Genomic DNA, 23,043 nt, shown 5'->3' with positions numbered 1-23,043 from the left:
ATAACTCTTACCAATACCAGTTTTAGCAGGAATGGATATTACAGAAGGTGACAAACTGATAACCAATAAGCCTGAATACAAGATATGGGTTGAGTGCGTTGTCTGTATATAAAAAGTGATGCCCTTCTCTATTCTCAAGATTAAAGGAATAATTAATGCCAAGAATAATTTATTGCAAGTTTCCACTCTAAACTCACCTTAAGCTGTCCACCTAATTCTTCTTACTTCTGATACAGCTTTTCAGCACCTATAAGATCTATCTTTATTTCTCATGACTTGTCATCATACATTAGACAGATCATAGTAAAATATAATTGTTTCTGTTATTTTGTGTCTCTGCTTCAGTATGCCTTCTGGGAAGATCAGGTTGATATTTTCCCCAGCTACCAAAAGTGCTATAAATGAATTATAAATTTCTCAAGTAAAAAAAAAATTCTTCCATTTTTATGATAGAAAGCTCTACTGATAATTCACCAAGCAACATCTGTCTAAAGTTATAATAATAAAACAGTAGTGTAATAAATGAATTCTTATGTATTTTGCCAGTTAACTTTGTATTCTTATTGCTCTGTCTATGCAGCTCATTTCCAAATAATTACTGGGACAAATTTGTGAAACGAAAGGTAGGTTCTTTATGTACCTCTCAAAAATAATTTTAATTTAGATATACATACAAGCACACCCATCCTTCCAGATTTTTTCTGGCATGTCAAAAGTAAGGCATAGTAGAGAGCAGTGAAATCCTATGACCAGAAACTGGCCACTTCTGAACTTAGAGAATAAACAGTGGCAGCAAGACCATATTCCTTCCTGTTAGCAGAGGAGTAGCTCATGGGATGACCAGAATGGTAACCTGCTTGTGTTGGGTATCTCATCCTTCTGACAGGTAATTTACCATTTTCATCAGCTGATCCATTGTATGGAGAGTAACATGAAGTAGGATCTCAACCAGTGACCTTAGTGAATGGAGAATCATGCCTCTGTTGTGTCCTAGAATCCTATGCAGTTCACAGAGTGGTCTGAGAAATCAGTACATCAAATGTAGTAAAGTTTGAAAACCCCTAGTCTGGAAGAAAGCGTGGAGACATGACTGTGACGGCTGCGATGATGTCACCTGCCTGTCATTGCTATGGCTGGAGTTCATCTGCCTATAGCAGGACAGGAGGTGGGACTTCAGAGGGAGGAGCTAAGGTATATAAGGGGGAGTGAATGATGAGTGAGTCAGATAGGGACTTGGTTAGGGTCTGGTTAGGGACTTAGGGCATGTGCATGTTATGAGGTACTGTGTTAGTGAAGGTCTGAGAGAGAGAGTGTATGAGGGAATACTTTATTATATTGATTGCCTTATTTAGTTAATACAGTGATTTACTATTACTTATGTTGTATCAATAAACAATCATTTTTATTTTAAAATCCATACCATTGTCTGAGGAGTCAGATATGTGTGTGGTTGGTGGCAGCGTATAAAGTGTGTATGTAAGAGTGACGTGACACCTCCTTTGTGACGTGAGAGGAGGCTGTCACAATAAAATTGGTATCCAGCAGTTGGGATAAGAGTGTCCAGTAAAGCCTTGGCCAAAGTGACCAGAGCAAAAGGATTTCAGTTAGGGTCACCTGAAGTGTAAAGCATGGGTAACTCTCTAGAATTTGATTCAAGGGGAGCAAATTTAGTGGAGAGGCACTTAAGCTTCAGAGTGGAAGAACTGATATATGAGCTCTGTGGTGTCCATTTGGTGATGGAGAGTGGCCCAAAAGCGGAGGCTGTGGTGGTTTGGTCAGAGTGTCCAGAGTTAGGTGAACTCTGAGGGGACAGACCAAGGACAGCAAAGCTGAGGGATCTCCATTATAAACAGCACCTGTGAGTGGGTAGAGCTGTGGTGAAACTAAAGGCATCCAAAGGCAGAAATATAAAATAAAGTATCCTTAGTTTGGCAAGAGGCCCAGCATAAGGGGAAGAAGACACCAGAGAAGCGTAGCTACAGTTACCAGCTTAGCTAGACCAGCTGGAATACACTGCTAATAAATAGCAGACCTTAGCACAGGAAAGAAAAATAGTGTTTTTACACAGGGGCTTGGAAATAGTAAGGAGCCTCTTGTGCAATTAACATGCCTTTAACGCGCAGTAAAACGGCTGGAAGTGAGCCAAAATCTCCAGAGATGTCTGATAGGTCTGGGGATGAGTTTAATGGCGAGAAAAGGTTTGCTTCAGTGCAGGAGGAAGAATTTACTAGTGAACATTTATCAGAACTGAGGAAAATTCAGGTAGCCCAGGCACATGAATTTCAAATGAAACAGCTAGAAAAGGAGGAAAGAATAGAAAGGGAAATGATTGCCCTAGAAAAAGAGGAAAGAGAGAGACAAAGACAATTTGAACTGGAGAAGGAACGTGAACGTATGTCCTTTGAGATTAGGAGGCTAGAATTAATGAACCAAAATAATAACAACAACCGAAATTCTAGCCCTGAAGAAGTCCAATTATCAAAAGCAGATTTAAAGAAATTCCCTTCTTATAAACAGGGGGACTCTCCTGAATCGTTCCTTACAATTTTTGAAAGAACATGTTCAGATTTTTCTGTCAGGGAATCAGAGAAAATGATAATTTTAAGGTCTCTACTTAGTGGGGAAATGGCTGAAGTCTATGCTGATATGCCAATCGAATTCAGTAAAGATTATTCAGAGTTTTAAAAAATGGTTTTTACTAGATTTGGCATTAATGCAGAACACCTAAGACAGAAATTCAGAAAACTTTCAAATAAATCAGATGAATCTTACACACAGCTTGGTTTTAATTTAGAAAAATGTTTGGACCGGTGGCTAGCACAGGAGAATGTACAGACATTTCAACAATTAAAAAATGTTATAGGATTGGAGCAGTTCTATTCCTTACTCCATGGTGAAATTAAATATTTGGTACAAGAAAAGAAACCTTCAGACATTAAACAGACAGCTCAGATTGCTGATTTTATTTCTCAAATAAGGGGGCCTGTAAATTCTGAGGGAAAATACATGAGGAAGACATGGGACCCTAAGTACCCCAAAGGGCTAGTTCAGAGCCAGCCGAAAGTGGGCGGCCATTTTGTTGAAAAGCCTTCAGGACAGAGCCAGGCCAAGAGCCAAGTTTTGGAGGGAAAAGAAAAATCAGAAAGATTTGCTGGCAAAAGCTCATGGGGAGAGAAAATTTGCTTCGCTTGTCAGGGGAGGGGACACATTGCTTCCCAGTGCTTTAATACAAAACAAAATAAAGAAGAAAGTGAATTTAAAAGAGACCAAGTCTGTATATTGCATACAGAACAGTCAGATGACTCCCTCTAGAGGTAGCTCTGTAACCATGGAAACGAAAACAGAGGCAGCTAAGACCTCTGAAATTGATACTTTGAGTGAGCAGATTGCAAGCGATGATGAAAATCTGCCTATAGCTGAGATTAGACACTGTTTATATATTCAAGCTAATTCTCAGTCACTTGAATCAGCTGGTGACAAAATAAAAATATTTGAAAACAACTATACAGCCTTAAGAGACACTTGCTCCCAAGTTACCATCTGCCACTCTGACATTGTACCTCAGAAATGTATAATTCCTAATCAGCACCTGACTCTCAAAGGGATTGGGAAGGAGGTAGTGGTTTTGCCTGTGGCGGAAGTTTTAATTAATTATCAAGGATGGCGGGGTAATTGGCGAGTTGGGGTTTCTTCTCAAATTCCTACACCAGTCCTTATTGGTACTGATTTAGCAAAACATGTCAAAAGTGCCTTGGTGATTACACGGTCACAATCAGAACAAATTAAGGCTGCAAGAAATGGTACTGAATTGCAAGAGAAAGAGGAAAATATACCCCAAGCTGAGGCGTTTTCTTTAGAAATACCTCAGAAAAATATATTCGCCAAAGAACAGATAGCAGACCCCACTTTAAAGATTTGTTTTGAAAAAGTGGATGACAAAGAATTATCCCTTGAATGTCCTGAACGTTTCATTATCAAACGTGGGTTGCTTTATAAAGAAAAACTGATCAATATTTCAAAAGGAGGACCTGAGGTTAAAAGTCAGTTGGTTGTACCTGATAAATATCGTCCCATGATTCTGGAAAAGGGACATGCAGACATTTTCGCAGCACATTTGGGTATAAATAAGACCAAACAGAGAATATCCCAGAATTTTTATTGGCCTGAAATGGGAAAACAGATTAGAATTTTCTGTCAGAGATGTGATGTATGCCAGAAACAGGGTCATAACTGTGACAAGACTAAAGCAAAGCTGTGCCCTTTACCAGTAATTTCAACGCCTTTTAAACGTCTAGGAGTGGATATTATAGGTCCATTACCCACAGTCACTAAGAGAGGGAACAGATTTATTCTTACCATTGTGGATCATGCCACGAGATACCCTGAGGCAATTCCTTTAAGAAACATTGAGACCCATACCGTAGCTGATGCTCTGGTGAACTATATGAGTAGGATGGGTTTCCCTTCAGAGATTATCACAGATTTAGGAACATCATTTACCTCCAAACTTATGAAGAAATTATGGCAGATTTGTGGAATAAAACACCTAGAAACCTCCCTATCATCCGGAAAGTAATGGGTTAACAGAGAGGTTCAATGGGACCCTCATGAGGATGATTAAAGCCTATTTAGCTGAGAACCCTAATAACTGGGACCAAAAATTACAGCTACTTTTATATGCCTACAGATCAGTCCCACAAGAGAGTACTGGGTTCAGCCCTTTTGAGCTATTATTTGGGAGACATGTGAGGGGGCCGCTTGATCTAATCAAGCAAAATTGGGAACAGTGTATTGAAGAAGACCCCCAAAATGTAGTCACTTATATTGACTCCTTAATGAACTGCCTCAAAAGAAATCTGGATTTGGCTGTTGAAAATCTAAAAACTCAAAAAGCCAAACAGAAACTGTGGTATGACAAAAAGGCAAGAGAACGTCAGTTTAATCCTGGGGATGAGCTTCTCATGCTGAGACCCATTAAGGGGAACAAACTACAACTAAGCTGGAATGGTCCGTATAGAGTCATTCATAAAATGAGTGACCTCAATTATATTATTGAGGGAAACGAGAGTTTAGGCAGAAGGGTGGTTCATGTCAATGCCCTTAAGCCATATTATAGAGAAAGGAAAAATGTGCTGTTTGCAATGAAAGCAGCTGGAAAAGAGGAACATGAGTTACCCTGCTGGGAAGGGAGGGGTCAACAAAAGTTCAACCCACAAGAGGTGCAGATCAGCCCTGCTCTATCCAGTGAACAGCAAAGTGATCTTATAACATTAGTTACAAAGTATCAAGAAGTGTTCTCCAACAAACCTGGTGTCGCCAAGGAAGTGTTGCACAGAATTGATACAGGGACTGCTTCCCCTCAATCTGTAACTCCTTACAGAGTAACTGGTCCTTATGTTGAAAAAGTACGCAAAGAGCTAGATGAAATGCTGAAAGATCAAATTATTGTGCCCTCGTCTAGCGCGTGGTCAGCCCCTATAGTTCTAGTGGACAAGCCAGATGGAAGTGTCAGGTTCTGTGTAGACTACAGAAAGTTAAATGCAGTAACTAAACCTGATGCTTATCCCATGCCCAGGCTTGATAACCTAATTGAAACTATTGGAGGTTGCAAATTCATATCCTGTTTGGACCTAACTAAAGGGTTCTGGCAAGTTAGAATAGACCAAGAAAAGACCGCATTTTGTAGTCCTTTCGGCCTGTATGAGTTGCGGGTCCTCAGTTTTGGCCTTCGAAATTCACCAGCTACATTTCAAAGGCTAAGGGACAAAACTTTGCAAGGGCTCAGTGCATTTACTGTGGCATATATTGATGATATAGGGATCTTTAGCAACACCTGGCGGGATCACCTATGTCATTTGGAAATAGTATTACAGAGATTAAAAGATGCTGGGTTAACTGTAAAAGCCAGTAAGTGTCAACTGAGATGAAGTACTTGGGTCATAGAGTTGGGGGAGGCCTTATCAAACCCCTAGAGACCAAGGTAGATGCAATCCTTAAATGGCCCAGACCCAATACTAAAAAGAAAGTAAGATCCTTCTTAGGTCTGGTAGGGTACTATAGGAAATTTATTCCCAGCTTTAGTGAGATTGCTGCACCCTTATCTGAGCTGACGAAGAAAAGGAGCAGTGACCGTGTTCCCTGGTCCCAAGACTGCGAGGTGGCGTTTGGGAGACTGAAAGAAGCATTAACCAACCACCCTGTGTTGCATGCTCCTGACTTCAACAAAGAATTCATCATCTATGCTGACGCATCTAACGCCAGGGTAGGAACGGTGCTGTGTCAACATGATGACAACGGAGACCAACATCCTGTGTCCTACCTAAGCAAGAAACTTCAACCAGGAGAAAAGCATATGTCTACCATCGAGAAAGAGTGTTGGGCCATCATGTACGCGATCCAGAAATTAAAAGCCTACATCTGGGGACGACACTTCATATTGTGCACTGATCACTCACCTCTAATGTGGCTAAAGACTATGAAAGCCCAGAACAGTAAACTGATGAGGTGGGCGCTTCTTTTGCAGGACTACGACTTTGAGGTTAAGGTTGTCAAAGGGACTATGAACTGTGTTGCTGACGCCTTATCCTGAAGACCTGAAGACGACGGATGAATAAACAGGGACTCTTAAAAATTATAATTAAGTGTAAAAGGTTGTAAAATGTTAGTGTGATTGCATTATTATCTGTGTATACTTTTGCATTTGCTTATTTGGAAAGTAAGTATATTTAAAGAGATGTTTATGCATAAAAATGTTATGTGGTTGTGCTATGTATTGTATTGGGGCATGTATTGTTATATTTGTTGTGCAGTTGTTTTGGGATGAAAAGCACTTTAGCTTTTCCCCGCAAAACAACTTTATAAGGGGGGAGGTATGTGACGGCTGCGATGATGTCACCTGCCTGTCATTGCTATGGCTGGAGTTCATCTGCCTATAGCAGGACAGGAGGTGGGACTTCAGAGGGAGGAGCTAAGGTATATAAGGGAGAGTGAATGATGAGTGAGTCAGATAGGGACTTGGTTAGGGTCTGGTTAGGGACTTAGGGCATGTGCATGTTATGAGGTACTGTGTTAGTGAAGGTCAGAGAGAGTGTGTATGAGGGAATACTTTATTATATTGATTGCCTTATTTAGTTAATACAGTGATTTACTATTACTTATGTTGTATCAATAAACAATCATTTTTATTTTAAAATCCATACCATTGTCTGAGGAGTCAGATATGTGTGTGGTTGGTGGCAGCGTATAAAGTGTGTATGTAAGAGTGACGTGACACCTCCTTTGTGACGTGAGAGGAGGCTGTCACAATGACTATCACCCTTCACCCATTCATAGATGAGGGGAAAGCTGTCAATCTGCCTAGAGTTGTTGCTGTACTTCCCAAAGCTTAACTTCAACCATGTGGTATAAAATGGTACCTGTCAACCACATGTCTTAAAAGTAAAATTTTAAAGTAATAGTGACAAGGTTTCTGCCCATTAAATTTGTTAATTATCATTGCTGTGTCTTCTGCATAGGACACATATGTGTGCACACACTTCACATCTCAAAGGCGAGACAATATGTTTCCACTCTGACTGAATTTAAGAAAGAAGTAATAAGAAATATTTAGGTCTGCCATTTGCTGTTTATCTTTCTCGGCTGTGTAGTTTTGAATCTGTGTCCTTTGCAGTTGTAATGATTTTTAACGTGGCTTTACAGTGGGGCAGGTTTATATGATATTATTAAGGTTTTAGAATAAATGTTGATTTTATCTGTTTCTGTTTCTTTTTAAATCTTTTTAAACTGCCTTGAGTGCTATCTTTTAGTGGATAGACAGGGTAATAACAACACCACTTCTTCAGTAAGACATGATAGAAGTTATGCCTCAAAAGTAGTCTTCTGAAGTTCCTTGTCTGCAAGCCCCCTGCCCTTTCACACATGACTGTAAAGATCACAGTGACAAGACTGTTAACAGGTCCACCATATCTATGAGACATCCATACAAAATGACTGGCTTCCCTGATAATTTATGTTGCGAAACACTTTCAAATCTTTTCATATGAAGCAATATCAGCTTCTGACCTTGAGTGGAGTATTAAGCCTAAATGATTTGCAGCTACCTCTGGAGAAATTTCCAAATAATTAGGTGTTGTTTTCTATTAGCCTTGTTGCAGTAAGTACAGAGGTCTGTGGGATTTTTAAATATGAAGAAGAAGCTTATTAAACCAGAGGTTTGAAGGTTAGAATCCTGTTGGGAGAAAACACTTGAACTTTGCAAGCAGTACTCCCCTTTGGTAGGTTTCACAGCCAGTGTGAAGCCAGTTGTGCAGTGGACGTCTTGCCAAAGGAAACCACCATTTCAGCAATAACTTATGCATGTGAAGTTTCAGCCAACAGGATTCTGGTTGAAATTTGCTTGATCTTTATTTATATATTTCTTTCTAAAGATTTTGTCAGAGATAACTGTGTTTATGGGGGAGCATGCTTAATCTTCTGCTGGAGTTCAGAGGTAGCTTTGCTCCAAATGAAAACTTTAAAAAGTTTTTCTCAAACTAAATTATTAATGGGAGACTAGAAATCATTAATTTTCAGGTTTGTGGATATCCAATGGAGGTGGTAAGAATGGCAGGGTCATGTAACATAAGAAACAATGCAAGAAGGTTAGAAGATATTCTTTAAAATTATTCTTTGAAGGTTTGCATACTGAAAGCCATTGTTTCAAAATTACAGGATATCTTGGCCAGGAGATCAGTTTCCTCCTCTTTGTCTCCCTGTGACCATGTAGGGGACCTTAAATTGATCTTACCAAAGTGATCATTATTTTCACAGGTGGCAACCTGGAAGATATAATATATTTCACATCCTACTGTTCCTAAGAGATGCAGGAGAGTACTCTTTATGTTTCAACCAATAAAAGCAAACAGATCTCTCTCTACACATGCAGGAAAGCTTCCCTGTTCCCTCTTGTTCTTCTCTACTTTTAATACATATTCTTTCATAGAGAACTGATGGAATAATATGTTAAAGATGAAGAGAAGCCATAAATAATTTTAAAATTGGGAAAATTCCAGGGATGGATGGATTAGGTGTAGTATTATCAAATATTTTAGAAGATCCTAATACAAAAGCTTAAGATACTGTTTATTAAAATATTAGATGGAGAGGAAATTCCACCATCCTGGAAGCATTCTTAGATTGTACTAATTATAAAACGTAATAAAGAATCTTCAGATTAATAAACCAGGATGGTAAGATTTTTACTGCAAAAGTGGCAAAGAGAATAGTTTATTGCTAATCAATAAAGATCAAAGTGGGTTTATAGGTGGAAGACAAATGGCAGTCATATAATACCTAAGCATAATTTAAAAACAGTTGCACTGGATATTTTCAAAGCGTTTTATTGAGTGGAATCGTCAGCATTAAAAATGTTAATACAGAAGTTAGAATTTGGTGTTACGATTTAGAAATCATCATCGAGTTGTATCATTTGTGTAGGCGTGGTGGGACAAAGGTAGCCCCAAGTATGGGACTTTCATATTTTTAAATACAGCCCCCAGATGCTTGCAGGATTTCCCCAGTCAGAATTCTGGGCCGTTTAGCAAAAATAAAAATAAAAATAAAAATTCAAAGTTATCTCAATTGTTTTGATTTGTTCACATGTGAGGAATAACATGTAATGATAAAGTGGCTAGGAGGGCCAAGCTCTGTAGGAGCTGGAACATATTATAGGTCTGGCAGAGGCCATTCTCCTCAGAGGCCATTCTATGGAGCATAATGAGCAAGACTACCAGACCCCAATGCCTTGCAGCTCCCACAGAGTTTAGCTTCACCCAGCTACTTCCTCCATCTTAATGAAGATTCATCATTTCCGATGGAGTCTTTATTCTTCAGTCCTATGCCTAGTAAGCCCTGTGAAAGAACAGTCTCTTCTCCCTGGCTCAGTATGTAGCTGGACCGATTTACAATATTGTTAAGTTCATAATGTTTTTTCTTTTGCCCCTTAAGGCTTTCAGTAGAGTACATAGTTTGTGTTCTTCCTTTCTTTTCAGAGCAGAAAAATTATTATTACTTTTTTTCTTATCCTGAAGAGTTTTTGTATACCGGGCTGACTCTGTATGCATACTACTGTAATTTAATATTTGACAATTCTTTCTTGATCTTTTCTTGGTTGTTATACAGAACGTTGGTCACATGTTTTACTAGTTTTTTTGGGAAGAGAGTGTGATTTCCCTCTATTGTCTGTGCAGTATATAGCCTGTACTGTATATTTCACCCTTACTGCCATAGGAATACTGTCATGCTTAAAAAGATGATGTCTGTCCATTATCAGATCCTTCATGAAACTGCTGGATTTTCACTTCATTCAGCTTAGTTACCGTAAGTGTCTTCTACTGGAGCAGTTTCCAGAAAGGTAGTCATGTTAGTCAGTGTGAGCTTTAGTGGACTGCAATCTACTTCCTCAGAAACAATCTAGTAGTATATGCCTATGCTTGTGGGGAGGGTAGTAGAATGCTGAAGGCTATCATGAAGGAGGCCTCATGCTTAGGATTCTGCTCTGGTTTTGATTGTTTGCATTCATGTTTTTAAGCAGCACCTATCTTGCTGTCTGCATATACAGAGTGAACAGATTTGTGCTTGCAGTTTGGGGTCATTTTCTTCCTCATAAGACTCCACCAAAATTCAGCCTTCTTTAGCCTTTTTAGTGATTTGCAGAAATGAAGACAACTAGACTTGCTTTTCTTGCCAGTTTTGGGGTATCTTTTTTTGTTTTTATTGCAACATTCTTTCTCAGTTCTAAAACTGAAACCTTAAAGAGAAGTGTACCCCTGGTAAATAAATTGTGGCAAATCAAACTGAGAAGAGACACCTGTGAACAAGGAGAGCTAAGCAGAGCACTTGGATTTCATCATTCCTAGGCAGGACATTTTTGTTGGTGTTGTCTGTCATGCTTACAGGTTTTATTAGCAGCCATTTTCTTCTCTTCGATGCACATCAGTTTGAAAGAGGGAAAACGTGCTATGTTAAATTACTTTAAATTGCAGGCATGCTTTCAGTTAATGGCTTTTTATGCTTCTTTAAATTTTGAATGCCTTTCTTCTCTTGTCTGAGCTGTCATTGTTCTAGAAATATCAACTCTGGAATGCTACGGTCTTTAAAGCTCTGACAAATACTTGTTGAAATAAAGTTGATGATACCTCATGTTCTTTCACCTTGAAGGTAATCAACAAGTATGGTGATTTATATGGAGCAGAACGCATTGCAGAACTCTTAGGTTTGGACAAAAATGCTCTGGATTTCAGCCCAGTGGAGCACACTGAAGTCGAGGAAGCATCTCTTGTTTCATGGTACAGTTTGCCGTTCAAATTCAATAATGTATAACCACAGTAGTTTAGAGATAAATCAGCATTGGAAGATTGCTTAAAACATGTCCAGAATTCTATTGCTGACATACATATGAGGAAGTGAAATTGCAAGGTGCCCAAATTTTGATTAACAAAACTAAACAGAATTTTCATCAGATGTAGATACTTACACCTAGATTTCTCTGTTACTGGAAATCTCCCTGGAATAGTGACTTTTATATTTGTAATAGACAAAGGCTTAACAAAGCTGTCCTGGATATACATGAGATTGTGACAGTGTGACAACTTACATTGACACAGCAACCATTATTAGCACACATTAGTATCTAACAGAACGGGACCCAAGTACTGTACTGTACCAATAATGTTGTTTCCAGAGTTATTGCCACTTGTGGACATAAGTAGTATATTTCAGATGGCACTGTAGTGGTTAAAATTACTGTTATATCAAAATGTTCTATGTCAATTCAAGGTCACCAGTCAATAATGTTGCATTAGTACAACATTATTGTTGCAGTTGTCATTATGTGCCATCAAATCATCTATTGTACTGTCTTCTAAATATTTCCAAGCAACTCATAGTGTTGGGCAGTAAAATTTTTAAGGTATAGGACTTCATCTAATTTAGTCTGCTCAGTGTACATCTGACTGGCAGTATGAGGTTCACTAACTAGATGCACATCAGTTATAGACATCTAAGGAACCGGGGAGATACCCACCTAGATTATTACTTTGACTCTGACATTATGTTATGTAAGTCATTCACATGTAATCCCTAGGCATTATGTTTAATATTCTTAGCTGCCCTGAAAATACTACGGGAAAATTCATCAGGTATACCTGTGATGCCACATGGGAAGGAATGCAAGGGGCTACTCTGACTTTCTGGAACATTTTTACAAATATATCATATGTGAGCTATTTTTAATGCATCTATTGGAGCTGAAAGATTTTCAGTAGCATTGAGTACTAACATGCCATGATCTTGCTGTTAAACAGAGTGTGATCTCTTAAGTCATAATATGTATACGGTTATAGGAAATCTGAATTCTTCATCTAACATGTTACATGTGAGATATGGAAAAAAATGCTAGGTGGGGAGCATATTTTCAGTATGTCATCTAATCAGCCACATTTTCTTTCAATAAACTATTTCATTTCACCTCCTTCAGTTTTCATTTTTTCCCTTCCAGCCATTAGCATTCCTTATCCATTGAACATGCTCCATCCTCATTAGGTTGTTTGAGATAGGGGCTGCTACTACAGGCTGTTTCTTAACAATTTGTCATACTTTTATAAATCTTGCAAATTTCTTCAAGCCTTACTCTCTGTGCTCATAGAGTACTTTTGGCTACATAAGAATTTGACACCAAAGAACTAAGATTGCTTTTAATATTTATTGTAAATATTTTTATCCCACCTTTCCACTTTAAAAGAACCCAAGGCGGCTAGTATATATCATTATTTTAAACATATAACATTCATATTCATTTAATGTTCATTCTCAGAGAAGTTACATTTATTGTCCTTATTTCTTCAAAATTTTGGTGATACATCCTATGATGGAGAAAACACTAACAAAAATATTAGATGCAAGGAAAGATTCTTATGCTATAATCAAATAATTAATGATTACAGTGATTAATGCGAATTTTCTACTTTTCTTAGGTTAAGTTCTATTGATGCCAAGTACCGTATCTGGAAGCTTGGTGTAGTTTTCACTGATAATGTAAGTATGTAGTTGCAATCGGATTTTTTTCTGATTTATTATCCTTATACAGTGGTGCCCCGCATAGCGAGGTTAATCCGTTCCGGATTAACCCTCGCTATGCGGAATCGTCGCTAAACGGGTAGGGAAAAGGTATTGAAACGTACCTTGCTTACTTACCCGTTCAGCGAAAATTCCCCTTGCCGGCAGCCATTTTCGCGCCCTCGCTAAGCGAGGGCAGGGCGTGAAAACGGCTGCCAGCAGCCATTTCCGGGCTTCCGGCGGCCATTTTGGAGCCGCCGAACAGCTGTTCGGCGGCTCCAAAATGGCCGCCGCAATACCCGATCTTCGCAATGCGGGTTTTCCCCATTGCGAAGATCGGGTATGTTTCCGTATAGCAATCCCGAAAAAGGGATCGCTATACGGAAACATCGCTATACGGTGCACTCACTAAGCGAGGCACCACTGTACCTGGTTTACACTGGTCAATTCAATTCAAATAATTTATTGTCATTGTAAGTATATACATGGTATACCCATACAACAAAATTCACACAGGCACCCAGAGACCAGACCCAGATGCACACACATAAAAATTCCCCAAACATTTCCCACCCACTTAAAATCCCCCACTAAGAAGTACAAACATCTACACCGCAGGTTAAGTAACACTGTCCAACTAACAATTCAGTACCGGTGGTCTTTAAGCTCATTATTAAGCTCAATTAAAGCTCTGGGATAAAAACCATTCAGAAAACGTGTGGTCCGAGTTTAATTGTTTTATATCTTCTGCCAGACAGCAGCAGTTCAAAAAAGTTGTAAGCAGGATGGGAAGAGTTTTTCAGGATGTTGTGTGGCTTCCTTAGACACCGGGATGTGAAGATGTCATCCAGGGTTGGTAGCTGGAGCCCAATGATATTCTGGGCAATTTTAATGGTTTTCTGTAGAGCTTTTTTGTTCACTACAGAGCTACTCCCAAACCATGCCAGAATGCCATAGGTTAGGACACTCAATGGTGCTATGATAGTAGGACAGAAGTAAATGCTGAGATAACTTTAACTTGCTGAGCATTCTCAGGAAATACAGCCTCTTCTGTGCCTTCTTCATTAGCATGTTGGCATTTACAGTTCATGAGAGGTCCTCTGAGATGTATGGTCATAACTAAATGAGGAAGAAGTCCTGTTTTCATGTATTTCCCTTACAATGTATATAACTTTTAATGCAATTTGGGTCACATGCCTAAATGCCTAAACATTAGCCTACTCACAAGTTCTGTGTATCTCTTATTCATAGTAATATGTGCAAGCAGTCACTGCAAATTTTAGATTATATACGCTTTTAATTGACTTGGACACACATGACCCCAAGGCTTTTTCTTTGCGCTACCACAGGTGCAATGTACATATTTTGACTGTGTATGTAAAATATAATGGTTGTCATCAAACAACTCACTTGGAGAACACTTACATGTGCAACAAAACATCTCATTCATGCAATACATAATATTAGCACCCCAATATTACAGCTTGCACTGCGTAAGACTAATGACATCATCAGCTGCAGTGGCTTTTCTGAAATGAAACGACACCCATCAATCACAGTGACAGATCACAAACAATACACCCACAACAAAAAACACATTGATTACCATAATTACCCAATCTCCTGAAAAGGACAAAAACTAGATCCCACAGCTATAAATACTCAACTATCAAACAAAATGTACCAGAGCACAGACAGAGTTCTGACTCCTATCCTCTGAAGATGCTGGCCACAGAGACTGGCAAAACGTTAGGAAGAAAAACCTTAAGAATGCAGCCAAATAGCCCGGAAAACCCACAACAACCATTGGATCCCAGCTGTGAAAGCCTTCGAAAATACATTGAAATGACATATAGTTAGGTAAAAGGATTTTTCCCCCTGAATTACTACAAAATTCATTTTTTGAGAGAAGAGACCTGAAATTCAGGTGAAGATTTTTTTTTTTTTTGGGGTACACGACATGATACTGTCAACCACATCTTTAAGATATGCATGAGGTGATACATAATCTCTTGCATAACATCACGTAATGTTGTCTGCTATCTCTTGCACAATACTGCCATAACTTCTTAAGTTAATGCATCTCTGGATCTAAACCAGCAGTCATACAATTCAGTGGCAAACTAGCAAAATAAAATAAAATAAATGCTCAGAGTCAATCTGCTTTGGGAGATTAATAGCCCCTGCTATATATACTATACATACTATGGTAAAACCACATTTCATAAATAAAAGTTGATAATAATTGAAGTGAAATATTTTCAATGTAATACTAATAATGGTTCTCCAACATTTACCATTTTCTTTAGTCCTTTTTGTATTTAGCTTGGTACACAACCATGTCCATCCTTGGTCACTACAACAACTTCTTCTTTGCTGCTCACTTGCTTGATATTGCTATGGGTTTTAAGACTTTACGTACCATCCTGTCTTCTGTAACCCACAATGGAAAACAGGTGAGTTATTGGTAATACACGACATGTATTTGAAATGGATTCCTGTCCTTAAAATGATGCTATTCTTAATCAGTATAGAATACTGCTTATTTAAGGAACAACTGACAACAGTAACAGTTTCTTCAAATATATTAAGAACTTGCTGAAGAGGTGCTGTGCTATAATTTTGAAGTATGTAATAGTTAAGAATGAAGAATGCTGTAAATCAGAAATGAGGAGCTGTGGCCCACCAGATACTGCTCGACTGCAATTCCTATCAGCCCTAGCCAGTGTAGTTAATAGTGAGAGGTTTGGAGAGTTGAAGTCCATGAACTTTTTAGAGAGCCAGTTTCCTACTCATGTATCCCATGAAGCTTTTAATCATGCCACAAATCCATTCCTCAATCACATGAAGCATAACCTCTTATGATATGTCAACAGATTGCATCATTTCAGACTGCAAGCAGGAAGATTTAAATAGCTCCCTATGTTAAAACATGCAAATTGTATATAAATCAAAAGTAGCATATTGGAGAAAAACTTGAACCCTATCCATCATTTCTGAAAGTGCAGGATACCTCCAGAAACTTTGCCGTGTATTTTCATGATATAAGATTGGGGGTCTTATCCTCCCTCCGTGCTTGCAGAAACTCCAAGAATCAGACAACCGCAGCATGGATGCATTACATTTTATGGCATCTCAAATACAATGATCTCTGTGCTTGGGATGATGCTCTGCACTAGCAGAGTGGACAAGTCTGCTTCACTCTAATGCAGCATCCCTGTTTGCCCATCTTCATGCACAGATGCACAGTTGTGTGACATACTGGAGGCCAACTTTCTAGCAGCATACATTTTGTCACTGCATGTACAGTAAGTTCTTCTCTGCAAGGTTCTCCTGTTCTTTTTCTGAATCCCATCCACCTTCCTTTTCTGTAAGTGAATTTAAATACCACAGTGGCTTTTTCAGAAATGCTTGCTATACAGTCTGTTCCATCAGAATCATCAGCAAGTCTTTCTATGAATAAGACATTTTTTCTCAGGCCTGGCTCAACAGACAAATTAACAGCCATGAGTGTCACAAATGTAGTCACAATCAGTACCCGCTTTAGCCTGAGCCTTGGACTGAAAACAGAACATTTTTTTTACTTCTTTAAAAGCCAAGAAGAACTGGAGGAGGAAGAGGAAGTACAACTAGACATGACACTTCCACCTTCTGCTCCTTTTTCATCTCTGCCTGAGTCTTATGCTTCTGAGACAACTGCTGCTTAGGAAGTTCTCTGTGCCACACTTCTGGCACAAGCACCATAGACCTCACCCTAGTCAATTAGGGCCAAAACACATTTGATTCCTGTTTCTCTTCCAAGCCATCAAACTGTAAATGCTCATCCATGTGGAGATTTTGGATGTAATAATGAGATTCAGAACAATTCCTTGATTCAAGATCATATGGAGAGAATACTTCCCCCCAGAGCATGCACTTCTCATCTACTCCATGAGCTGTGTTTGCAACCATGACAACTGTCGTTGTTATGAATGGCTCCTATGAGCACACAGCTATTTCTGGATTCACAGTAATAATAGCAAATACTCTTTGAACATAATCCCCATCATGCTTGTGCCTGGGATGACAGGCACAGCATTGACAGGGAACTGTATAGCACAGAAGAGTTGTCTGTACAATACAGGCACAAGTGCAACGAGGTGATTAAGAGTAGGACTGCTTGTTCTGTTCAAAGCAAAGTGAAGTGTTGAGCTGGATACCTGAGCCCAGGATTGAAATCAGGTTGTAAGCAGAGCGTTCACTGCAGTAATGTAACTGCTGTACCACAAGGTTCCTGTTCAGAATGATAGAGACTGTGCTTTTCCCTGGCAATGTAACTAGCTCCACAAAACCTCGATATCCTCCCACAGCAGAAGTTTTCAGAACTCCTGAGGGTTTCCTAACTATGGTTGCCACAGTGACTTCTGCCACATTCATTCATGTGCTATCTTAGGGTACCTCTTCTCCTCACCTTTAATGCATATATACTTCACATGTTCTCTGACTTTGAAGCCAATATCCCATTATCAAGTCATGGAGGTCTGTTTGTACAACCTGTAACCAGTGGAGGTCCATTGCCAGTCCCCTGTCTATTCTGGAAATGTTGCTTGGTCTACATCAAGGATGTAAGTCACCTTGGGTCCTTTTTAAGGAGAAAGGTGGGATAAAAATATTTTAAATAAATAATAAATACATTTCACTTGCAATTTATAGCTATTGGAATTGCAGTCTTCATCAGAAAGGCTGTAACCCCAACAGCTGTTGTTCTTTCCATGACTATCCCTGTAGTAGTAGTTTTAGAACCTGCCAGCGACTCCCACACTTAACAGATCAGTAGCCTCACTCTAGCATGGCTAGAACTACGTACATATTGGAGAATTTAGGGTTTTTTTTATATATTTAGCAAAGTATCAGGTACAAACAACAACTGCACAGAGAAAGTGTGAGAGAATAGCTTAAGTCTCATTAGCCCACCCCTTTTCACAGTGACTTGTTAAAAATCTCTCTGGAATCATTTTAAGTAGGGGAAAAGGTATCTTTATTTACAGCTGCTGTCTATACCTACAGTCAGTAGAATAATAGGAAAAACTGAATCTACACATGTGGAAGAGACCCCTAAACGTTCAGAGGTTAGGGAAGGAAGCAGACTAAACTAAAACAAAGGAAGCAAAGCAAACAAACAGGATGAGGCAAGCCAGAGGTGGGAAGAAAACATTTCCAATAGTTTAGTGGGAAAGGGGAGAATCCCTTTAGATTCTAAAAGTGCCCTCCCAGTGATACCCAGTGCTTCCATGTTACATGGACTTTTGGAAGTCAGGAGCAATCAGAGTCCTTGTGTGCTTATATTCTCTCTGTTCTCAGTGTTCTGTGCTTCTTAAAGGGCAAGATCACTAGTTTTTACCAAATTGCTCAAACTGCAGAAACTTTCATAGAAAAATGCTCCTCACTCCTCTCATGACAGAGTCTCATGAAGCCTGGGAATTTCTCACTGGGGAGTCTGATCATGCTGATACAGCCTTGATCGTTGAAAATAAAAATTTATCCAACATTTATCACATTCCTCCCAAGACATGTGGTTTTTTTTTCATTGAAGGGCACTGTCTGGAGCTGAAGCATCATATACAATGTTTATATGATCTTGGAAATGCCCCAGTACAGTATTAACTTTTGTAGATCTTGAGGCAGGTGAAGGAGAGATGGACTATTTATGAACTTTTCAGATCAAATAATAGCAGAGCTTAATTTCTTTGGGATGTATACTGCTATGCTGGTGTGCAGAGAAAAGGTCCTGGAAGTAAATCACTCTACATGAATAACTTGCCAAAACTATACATACCACATGGGACAATTTAAAACATGTAGGAAAAAGTGGATGAACTTTATTTAGCTAGTATAGTCTACAGCCCCAAATTTTATTTCTTCCATAATGACTGACATAGCAATTAAAATATCACATTCTCACTAGTTTAGGAGGAAAAAAAGTGATTTCCCATATATGGTTGCCTAGAGATTATAATTCAGTTGTATGTGTGGTGTGAAATATTTCAAGTCCCTAATTGTTTTCCCCCTTTTTTTCTCTATTGTATTTTCTACTGCATACATATAGCTCGTTTTGACTGTTGGCCTATTGGCTGTAGTGGTATACCTTTACACAGTTGTGGCATTTAACTTCTTTCGCAAATTTTACAACAAGAGTGAAGATGAAGATGAGCCAGATATGAAGTGTGATGACATGATGACTGTAAGTTGTAGGATTAATGTTTAAATGAAAGATGACACTGAAAACACAAATGGAATTCTGTTACCTAGCAGCTACTGAATGCTCATGCTACAGATACACATTTGAAACTACATGAAGAGGATGATTACAAATATTCATTTGTAACCAATGCATATACATAAATAATGATCCTATTCTGAAACAACAGATGAGCATCCAGACAGTAATGACACTTAGTATGTTAGTATTATTGTTTAATTTTTTTTCTTGGTATTCTCCTAGAACAGAGGTATGCAACTTAAATCACTTTGAGGGCCACTTTTACTAAGTTAATTTTTTTACAGCTTTACATAGATCACATTTGGTAATATCTGAATTCACTGTATTTGTTTAGCACTCTTCTGTTTCCTGACAGGCTCAACAGAACTTTAGGATAGTACTTCTCTGTGGAACGGCTTCTCCAAGAAAAAGTATCCCTCACTTTTTGAACTAGAATAAAAAATAGATGTTTAAGTCCTTTCAACATCTGTGTGCAGCAGTTTCAGCAGCTGAAACCTCTGACAGTTTTGTGTGGCAGCCTAACATAAGAGTCCATATTGTAATCTTAGTCCAGATGTAGCCGAGGCATAAATAACTGAGCCATGTTTGCCTAATTTTGAAACTTGGCATTTCAGTAGTTGACACAGAAATCAATTTGGATTTTGTATTCGCGAAGGAAAAACCCACAACAACCAATTTGGATTTTGCTCCCTTATAGACTATTTTAAGGTGCATATATATGGTATACTATACAGTAAAAGCCTATAATGTTGATGTTGAGTAATACATGTTAAAGCATTATTCTTGCAGTTGGGTTTATGGATTTATTATGAAATCTAGAGACAAAACAATTGAAAAATGAAGCAGTTCTCACATGTAATTCTTTATGACAGGAAGTCCAGAACTAACTTTGGAGATGTAATGCATAGCGCCAATGTCTATCTAGCCTGTGCCTTATTCAGGATTTGGCTTTTTTCAGCAAGAAGTTTCTTGGTTTGCATAAAGTTCATAGAGAGTGAAACTGGGATACTGTACCAAAAAAGCAGCAGCTGAAGAACCCCTGGGACCAGATGATATTGGGTGTGTAGCCATAGCCCTGATATCATCTGACCCATGGAGCAAAGTTTCCCTATTTCTGAATTACATGATGTCATGGAATTATTTCTCTTCTGTAGAATCAAAGAGATGGATGAGTCCAAGGGTAACTGATTCTAACCACCCATCAATGCAGAAAATCAACACCAAAAGCATATCTGACCAATGACCATCTAATTTGTGTTTTAAAAATCCCAGTAAAGGGGAATCCACCCACTTCCAAAGTAGCCCATTCCACTGCTAACCAGCTTTTACTGCCAATAAGTTGTTCATGCTAAGTCATAATTTCCTTTATGTAATTTAAATTAATTTGTTCAGTCTCTACACTCCAAAGTAACTGAAAACAAGCTTCCTTCATATTTCACATGACAGTCCTTCAAACATTTGAAGACAGGTATCATATCAATTCTCAGTATTCAACTGTCCAGGCTAGACATACTGGGTGCCTCAATTGTTCATTATAGGGCTTAGGTTTTGGACCCTTTATCATGTTGGCCACTCTCTCCTGTACTCCTGTAGTTCCAGCTTATATAATGTGATATTAATTTTAATAGCAGCATAGAAAATCTATTTCTCAACCCTCGTATTCAAAGTGGATGAATTCTCTTTTATGAAATCTAGTACATTTTTCTTTCTAGTGTTACCTGTTCCATATGTATGTGGGTGTAAGAGCAGGTGGTGGCATTGGAGATGAAATTGAAGACCCTGCAGGAGATCCATATGAAATGTACCGAATTGTTTTTGACATCACCTTTTTTTTCTTTGTCATTGTCATCCTACTGGCAATAATTCAAGGTATGTTAACAGTTAAAATATCCTTATTTTCCTAACCTTTTTCTGCTATGCTATATGTATCTTAAATAGTACGGAGGTTTTGAATGCATGGAAGGAATAAGATTAGCAACAGAAAAACACAACAAAATTGTTAAGTGCTGCTGTATCTATTTTGGCCATGATAACATCTAGCAGAGAGGAAAATATCAAAAGAAAGTATGTAAGTGTACAAACAGGGAAGTGCAAAACTGAGCATTATGGAACTTCCAGTGACCAGTTTGAGAGTGAGAGCGGTAACACCTGCTCCCCCCCTTCACACCTGAGACTTGTGACACTAACGGGTCTCATGATACCAGGGAAGGAAAACAGCTACTTAGAAGAGGACTCCAGTGGGAACCTGTGAAGGTCTGGTGAACTCTATGCCCAAGAGGGTTTCAGGCCGTGCTGGAAAATAATGGTGGCCACACAAAATATTGACACTTTGTGCCCAATTTGGACATTGTTTAGACATTAATGGCTGTGTGTTGCATTATTTTGAGAGGACAGCACATTTACACTGTTATACAAGCTGTATACTCACTGCTTTATATTGTAGCCAAGTGTCATTTCTTCAGCGTTGTCACATGAAAAGATATACTAAAATATTTATGAAATGTGAGTGGATGTACTCACTTCTGCGATATACTGTATGTCATATGTTCAAGGAGTGGTTTACCATTGCTCACAAACAAACCATGACTTTCCATGACCATGCAGGGATTTGAATCTACTTTCTCAAATTCTAGACCAACACTCTTTTCTACTGCACCACAGTGGCTGTCATTTTCTACCATTACCCAGTACAGAATTTCAGATATTTTAAAGGCAAATTTCTGTTCAACTGACTTAAGTATTAATTTCTATCTGTACCATATTGCAACGCAGGAATAAAACCATGTTGTTTGTCACTGAAGGCAAGGATTGCTGAAAAAAATTATTTGATACTATCCCTAAGAATAGCTTTGGAAATGGTCATGGCGTAGAATGAACAAGAAACAAAGAAGAGGCTCAGCGCTTTTCTAGTATATAAGGATATAAATGGTGCAAATCTTCTGGTGGGTTTAATTTGTTTTTGTAACATGATTTTCTTTACACCTTTCTTCCACTCAAATTACAGGTCTGATTATTGATGCCTTTGGTGAATTAAGAGATCAGCAAGAGCAAGTAAAAGAAGATATGGAGGTATTAATAAAACTACACTGTTTTGTTTTTAGTAAATGACTAAATGAGCAATGGCTAACTATTGATTAGAGAAGGTGCATTGACCATTGTTGGCTGGAATCAAAGATTAATTCTCATGTGGGATATATTTGATTTAAATTTCTATTTTATTTTTAGACCAAATGTTTTATTTGTGGAATTGGTAACGACTATTTTGACACAACTCCCCATGGGTTTGAAATGCATACTTTACAAGAGCACAACTTGGCGAACTACTTGTGAGTATATGACATTTCTTTTACAGTTATATGAAGGTATCTCATAAAGGACTTTTAAGTAGTAGGATTTGGAACATGACCACATGGAAGTTTGTCCTGGGCTGATGCGAATTTCTCTGCATCACATCCTGACATTTAAATTCCTGCCACAGTTCACATAGAGATGTTTAACTATCCTGGGAAGGTGTGTTTGAAGTGTCCATTCATCATACAAGACCCCACCCTTCTTTGCCATTGACACTACCCTTTTACCTACCCCTTTCACTGGCACTCAAATCAGAGTTTTTTTATTGTTAGCAAGTGAAATAGCACCAAACTAATAGGACATTATAAGCATTTGAATTAGTGCTATTCAGGTTTTGCACT

General features: G+C 38.5%; 1 protein-coding gene across 1 annotated transcript in view; it reads left to right on the top strand.

Annotated features, from left to right (window-relative positions):
• The window catches only part of RYR3 (ryanodine receptor 3), a 420,504-nt gene that overhangs the window by 392,736 nt on the left and 4,725 nt on the right, over positions 1-23,043 (top strand). The window contains exons 95-102 of the mRNA XM_078391770.1: positions 581-623; positions 11,197-11,324; positions 13,011-13,071; positions 15,402-15,548; positions 19,178-19,312; positions 21,064-21,220; positions 22,356-22,420; positions 22,577-22,677. Coding sequence (XP_078247896.1) covers positions 581-623; positions 11,197-11,324; positions 13,011-13,071; positions 15,402-15,548; positions 19,178-19,312; positions 21,064-21,220; positions 22,356-22,420; positions 22,577-22,677 — 837 coding nt within the window. The remainder of the gene's footprint in view (positions 1-580; positions 624-11,196; positions 11,325-13,010; positions 13,072-15,401; positions 15,549-19,177; positions 19,313-21,063; positions 21,221-22,355; positions 22,421-22,576; positions 22,678-23,043) is intronic.

Source organism: Pogona vitticeps, chromosome 1, assembly GCF_051106095.1.
Source record: "Pogona vitticeps strain Pit_001003342236 chromosome 1, PviZW2.1, whole genome shotgun sequence".
Lineage (NCBI taxonomy): Eukaryota > Metazoa > Chordata > Lepidosauria > Squamata > Agamidae > Pogona > Pogona vitticeps.
This window is presented reverse-complemented; position numbering and strand designations above follow the sequence as displayed.